Source organism: Salvelinus alpinus, chromosome 7 (genome assembly GCF_045679555.1).
Source record: "Salvelinus alpinus chromosome 7, SLU_Salpinus.1, whole genome shotgun sequence".
Taxonomy (NCBI): Eukaryota; Metazoa; Chordata; class Actinopteri; order Salmoniformes; family Salmonidae; genus Salvelinus; species Salvelinus alpinus.
The window spans coordinates 58,934,696-58,941,705 of NC_092092.1; the positions used below are offsets into that span (position 1 = coordinate 58,934,696).

The following is a 7,010-nucleotide window of genomic DNA, read 5'->3' on the forward strand; positions in this document are numbered from 1 at the left end:
TTGTTTTTTTGTCATTTCCAGGCTATGTGTCCCGCTGCTGTAGTGACTCCGATGACTCTTCAGATGAGGACTACCCCGCCGAGCCTCCGCCAACGCACACCCGTAAACGCCACGCACCCGCCAGCAAAGACAGGGAGGGGTGGAGGAGAGGAAAGGAGGAGCAGAGAGGAGCGGAGGGAAAGAAAGAAAGAGCTGAAAAAGAAGACAAAGATAAACATGAGGTGAAGATCATTGTGACGTCAGAGAAGGACATGGAAGTTGAGGAAGAGGACGGAAGAGAAGATGGAGGAAGAGAGATACATCTAGGAGGTAACGCCAATAAAGGAAGAGTGGAACAGGACATGGTTCTGGACACTAACTGGTACCACACAGACGCGCGGGTCAACAGTAGCTTCTCCAGCCTGTCTAGTGGCTCTTTGAGTGCTGCCCTGGAGGAAAGCGGTGCCACAGCTGCAGCCAGGGGAGAGGACCCAGCCAAGGCCTCCTCTCGTGTGGACGCCTTGCGTGAGGACAGCCCCTCTCGCCGGTCCAAACAGCCGACTCGGGGGACCACCACCCTGGATGTCCACCATCCGTTCCTCCTGGAGGTCACAGCTCCCTCTCCACAGCGCCAGAGAGAGGGCGCCCCCGGCAGCACGGCCTCCGCCCCCGTGCGCCCCACCAACCTGAGTTATCGTAGCAACGATAGCTCGTGTCTTTGCTTCGCCGAGCTTTCCCAAGGCAGCTACCTCCCCAGCCCCCCCGAGGCCACCAGCGACGAGGAGGAGACGGAGGAAGTTCAGGATGACGATGATGAGGAGGAACTGAGACGGCTCTCTAAGATACCCAGTCAGATAGACCTGCGCCTCATCGACAAGATCTGCGCCCGGTCTAACAAAACTGCTTCTAACAACAAGTTAGACATCCCCAGAGTCATCCCCAACCTCACCTCCTGTGAAAAGAGGACTGTTTGTAGCTCCGCCCACAAAGGGGAGGAGCGTCTATCAATTCACTCTGGAGATTCCGAGCCTTTCCTAACGCCGTCCCCTAACCCTCCTGCTCCTATTGCTAGGGAAAGTGCTTCGGAGTCAGATGATGAGTTCTTCGATGCCCAGGAGCGGTTCACTCCTCCAGTTCCTTCTGATGGTACAGGTGGGTTGTTGACATGACTTCCTCACTGACAAACTAACTGTTTAAATGTGTTAAAGTGTGATTTCTGTCGCCCTTTTAACACCCCTGTCTCTCTCTCTCTGTCTCTCTGTCTCTGTCTCTGTCTCTGTCTCTGTCTCTCTCTGTCTCTGTCTCTGTCTCTGTCTCTGTCTCTGTCTCTCTGTCTCTCTCTCTCTCTCTCTCTCTCTCTCTCTCTCTCTCTCTCTCTCTCTCTCTCTCTCTCTCTCTCTCTCTCTCTCTCACAGAAAACAGTTTGGATGCGGCTGACAATAAGAGGCACAGTAAACGCTGGAGTGGTACAGGGAACGGACTGCCAGTGGTACCAGAGAGGGAGCCTCCCTCACCCCTCAAAAAGAAGCACTCCTCCCCTGACCACAAGAAACAGCAGGAGACCCAACGAGACCCAAAGCCCCACTCAAACCAGGCTTCCACTCAGAGGGTTGATGCCAAGACCAAGCCTCCACCATTGGCCCCCAAGCCCCAGCTACCCATAAAACCTGAACTGGCCCCCAAGCCCCAGATGGGCCCCCAGAGGTCTCCCCAGCGCGGCGGTCCATACTCCCACTGTAACGGAGATGCTGGTGGAGGCCATGCGGGCCTGCTGGAGGTAGACACCATGGAACCAGACACCATGGAGTTTAAATCAGTCACCTCGGGAGCGGGGGGGCTTCCGCTCGCCTCCCCCCTCATCACGGCGGTACGGAAGAGCCAGCAACCTCCTGCTGGTCCACAGGGTGTGGAGAACGGGCCTAAGATAGAGAACAGTTCGAAGCAAGAGAACGGTTCTAAGAACGGGACTCCCCACGTGCTTCCTAAGGACCGTGTTCCGGTCACTGCTGACAACAGGAGAGCTGATGTTGAAACTAAAACAAACAGGGTTTCCCTGCTGAAGGGACAGGTCAGAACGGGGGTTGGGGTGGACCCCCCAAAAAAGCTGCCAAGTTTGTCCCCCATTCCACATTCTGCTTCAGGAGATGAGATCAGGTTGAGCCTGGCCACCCCTCCACCACTCTCTCCCAAACCCTCCCCTCCTTCTCTCCATCCCCTATCAGTCCTCCCCATCCCGGTCTCACCAAATAAGAAAGAGGGGATGTGTCCACCGAACGGTCTCCACCCCTGGGTTAGTTGCAACGGTAGCAATCAGACCGGGAGGAGGGTCTCTCTGAGTCAAGAGAACATGTCGCCCAAAAATACAGACGCCCCCCTCAGCCTGACCACCTCCCTCACCACCTCCTCTAAAGGGACAGCGGGAGACCCAGAGAGCACAGGAAAGTCAGGGTCAGGTTCAGACCTGAGGGTCAGCTCATCCAGCCTGGGGGGACGTCTGCCTACCTCAGCCCTGAGAGGGAGGATCCAGGCCCTGCCCTGGTACATGACCCGCTCCCAGGAGATCCTGGGCACCCTGGACCACTCTTCCACCAGCTCCATCAACGGGGATGTCACGTCCGGCTACGGCTCCGGTCTGTCAGTCAGTGGAGCCTCTGAGGTGAGCAAGGTCACTGCCCAGGCAACAGTTGGTGAGACTGCAGGGGGAAAAGGGAAGAAGGAAGTGGTGGAGGATGGAGCCGAGGTTGTCATAGCAACCATCAAAGAGTTCCAGGAAGTGACTCCACGTGCGAAGGAGGCCAACGGGACGAGCGGGTCGAACCCCAACCTGACCCTGAGAGAAAACGGCGCACACGTCTTAGAACCCTACGGATTCCTGGGGTCCTGCAAGTCGGAGCAGCCTCAGTCCAGGCCCCACTCAGAGGTGGGGTTAGGGGGCGGTTCAGGCCCGCCCCTAGAGGGGGACTCTCTGGAGCACACCTCTCCCCCGGCCCACCGTGAGGTGTGCGGCTGCCGCACAGTCTACGCCAACTGCTTCAGCGGTGACGTGGAGGACGGCTGTGGCTTCGACGAGGAGCTCACCATCTACGAGTTCTCCAAGCGCACGCGCCCCAAACCAGCCCATTCTACACCCCTGGCCTCCCCCACCTCCCCCATCCCCTCCCCCAACATCCTGTCCCTGCTGAGAGACACCCCTCGCCCCCTCTCCACCCTCTCCACCACCTCCTCAGAGCTCAGCCCACTCCTGTCCCGCCCTGTCTCCCCCACGCCCCCCATCGGCTCCCTGCGTTCCCTCACCAACAAGCACTACGGGGGGCTGAAAGGGGGCTTCGTCTCCCTGAGACAAGACATCAATCAGCTCCTACTGGTCCTGGCTGGGCCACCACCATCATCAGAACCCTCCAAAACAGATCAGGATGAGGGTGGAGAAGGGGGACCCAACCCAACCCAAGGGGAGGGTCCAACCGCGTGCTGTGGAGGTGCAAGTCCTCCGCCCATGACGGAGGCTGAGAGGAATTTACTCCAGGCGGAGGCACGACGGTTGGCAACAGGGTGCCAACGTGCCACGCGTGTGGGCTGGGCTCCAGAGGAGGCGCTTCGTTCCTTATCCAACACTTTCAGTGCCCTGGTGCAGCTCTCCGCAGCCTGCCTGAGAACACACCCCTGTCCTGGATGTGACGCCTGCCGCAACGGGGGTCAGATCCAGAGCACTGATGATGATGGGGGCCAGGAGGAGGCTCTGGACAAGCTGAAGGAGATCGTAGGGCTGTACAGGGAGTTTGTTGGGGCTGTGGAGACTGCTGGAGCCGGGGCCGGGTCTGGGTCCAGCGGTGGGACGGGGTCTGGGGATGGACAGGGAGAGGGCGAGGGGGTGAGGCTTCTGGCCAAACGGTGCACGGTGCTCATCTCTTCCGTCTTTGCGCTAACACAGCTGTTCAGGACGCACTCGCCGGACACGCCAGGTCACACACCTCTCAACTTTTGACCTCTGAACTTTTAGAACTCCTTCTCGCTACCAGGACTAAGGTGATACAGTACAGTACATACACACTTGCACAGTAAGTGCCATGCACACACACACACACGCACACGCACACACACGCACACACACACACACACACACACACACACACACACACGCACACACACACACACACGCACGCGCACACACACACACACACACACACACACACACAGACATACCAAACACATCCCTAAATTATGAAAATAACCTCTTCCACTGACTGCCATGACTGCTAGGTCTCCCGATGGACTCATCTGGACTATGCATTTGTACATAGGTATTTTATAACTAACTAACTATCTATCTTCTTATTGTATACTGTATGTATGAATTATGTATGTACGTATTTATGTATGTATTAATTTCTATGACTGTTTGCGCCATGGTCCTTGCTGGTGTAAGACCTTATTGATGTTGTAGTTTCTTCTACCTCCCCCCACCTTCCGTTCCTCCTCTGGGCTGGTGTCTGCTTTAGCTGCTTTAATGATTCTTCGGATCCAGTTAAAGGTGCAATCTGTAACTTACATTTTTCTATTGGGAACTCTAGGAAAAAGTACAACGAGCATATTATGCCAAATAGTAAAACACAACACAAACTTTTACATTCGTGAAGACCCACCCCTTCCGTTTACAATCAAATGCAAGGGGAGCACTATTGACCGTAAAATAAATAAACAGATTGCACCTTTAAGAAGAGAAATGAACCATGTGAAAGCTATTTATTTCTGTTCCTGACTGACTACCTGTGTGCGAATGCTTGAATGGAGAAAACACTCAATAACCCAAACGCTTATATGCAGTAATTATACAGTATATCAACTTTGAATCCAAAGGATACATATATTTTCCGGGGGTGCATTGCGTGGGTGGGGGAATAGTGGAAAGGATATTAATTTGGTATTTTGTAAAAAGGTTTTGACAAGGCACAAGGAAGGCTGACTGTTAAAACATACTAGGTGTAGCAACGATCCAAAGGCATTTAACACTGAGCCACAATTTGTACTATTTTACTACTTGCCCATGTTTAGCTCTGCAGACGGGCGGACTGACTGATTCGGTTTGTACCAGACCTGTAGATAGATATACATCTATGTTTGTGTTAGTTTGAGTCTATCTGTCCTTCCTTGGTTTATGGCTATGCAAACATAACCACTACTTCCCTGTTCTCCCACATATCATTCTCTGTTACAATTGTGTTAACATTAAAGACAAGATTACCTGCATATGTTTTATAGTCTTTGTTACTGGAAACACAGAGGGCTTCCGTGTATTATACTGGAGTGTCTGGACTATGATCACGGGTATGTTCAGGATTGCAATGTTCTGCAACGTTGCACATAATCGGATGCAACATATCTCAGCAGTGGCTTCTAACCTGCTGTGTTGTGAGTAAAATGCAGAGCTGTTCTGTGACTTGGAAACTGTTCACAACTCTGATCCTGGACAGAGCCCCAGTCAAGATTCTGTAAACATATTCAATCTGAACTTTGACTAAATAAATGGGTGTTTTGCCTTTTGTTTGATGAGACACACAGCTATTTGATTGACGCTATCATTCTCCTCCTTTTTCTTCAAGCTAAACACAGATTTACCTGTAGCATCAGATTCAAACAAGTTCCAAGGCATTTCTAATAAGTATTTAAGATTATCGACACGACAGTTGAAGTCGGAAGTTTACATACACTTAGGTTGGAGTCATTAAAACTAGTTTTTCAACCACTCCACACATTTCTTGGAAACAAACTATAGTTTTGGCAAGTCGGTTAGGACATCTACTTTGTTCATGACACAAGTAATTTTTCCAACAACTGTTTACAGACAGATTATTTAATTTATAATTCACTGTATCACAATTCCAGTGGGTCAGAAGTTTACATAGACTAAATTGACTGCCTTTAAACAGCTTGGAAAATTCCAGAAAAGTATGTAATGGCTTTAGAAGCTTCTGATCGGCTAATTGACATCATTTGAGTCAATTGGAGGTGTACCTGTTGATGTATTTCAAGGCCTACCTTCAAACTTAGTGTCTCTTTGCTTGACATCATGGGAAAGTCAAAAGAAATCAGCCATGACCTCAGAAAAAAATTGTAGACCTCCACAAGTCTGGTTCATCCTTGGGAGCAATTTCCAAACGCCTGAAGGTACCACGTTCATCTGTACAAACAACAGTGCACAAGTATAAACACCATGGGACCACGCAGCCGTCATACCACTCAGGAAGGAGACGCGTTCTGTCTCCTAGAGATTAACGTACTTTGGTGCGAAAAGTGCAAATCAATCCCAGAACAACAGCAAAGGACCTTGTGAAGATGCTGGAGGAAACAGGTACAACAGTATCTATATCCACAGTAAAGCGAGTCCTATATCAACATAACCTGAAAGGCCGCTCAGCAAGGAAGAAGCCACTGCTCCAAACCCGTCATAAAAAAGCCAGACTACGGTTTGCAACTGCACATGGGGACGCTTGCAAGCCGAAGAACACCATCCCAACCATGAAGCACGGGGGTGGCAGCATCATGTTGTGGGGGTGCTTTGCTGCAGGAGGGACTGGTGCACTTCACAAAATAGATGGCGTCATGAGGAAGGAAAATTATGTGGATATATTGAAGCAACATCTCAAGACCTCAGTCAGGAAGTTAAAGCTTGGTCGCAAATGAGTCTTCCAAATGGACAATGACCCCAAGCATACTTGCCATTTTTCCTATTTTGTTGCATTACAGCCTGTAATTTAAATTTATTTTTATTTGGATTTCATGTAATGGACATACACAAAATAGTCCAAATTGGTGAAGTGAAATGAAAAAAATTACTTGTTTAAAAAAACAAAAAAATTAAATAAAAAAAAACGGAAAAGTGATGCATATACTATGAATCCCCTAATTAAGATCTGGTGCAACCAATTACCTTCGGAAGTCACATAATTAGTTAAATAAAGTTCACCTGTGTGCAATCTAAGTGTCACATGATCTCAGTATATATACACCTGTTCTGAAAGGCACCAGAGTCTGCA

At 50.6% G+C, this 7,010-nt stretch overlaps 1 protein-coding gene across 2 annotated transcripts in view; it reads left to right on the forward strand.

The window, feature by feature from the left end:
• LOC139581352 (FERM and PDZ domain-containing protein 1-like) overlaps window positions 1-5,223 on the forward strand; it is a 35,461-nt gene extending 30,238 nt beyond the window's left edge. For both annotated transcript variants that reach the window (XM_071411007.1, XM_071411006.1), the window contains 2 exons: window positions 22-1,131; window positions 1,395-5,223. In XM_071411007.1, the coding sequence (XP_071267108.1) occupies window positions 22-1,131; window positions 1,395-3,961 (3,677 nt within the window). In that variant the 3' untranslated portion in view covers window positions 3,962-5,223. The remainder of the gene's footprint in view (window positions 1-21; window positions 1,132-1,394) is intronic.
• Window positions 5,224-7,010: the final 1,787 nt, after the last annotated feature.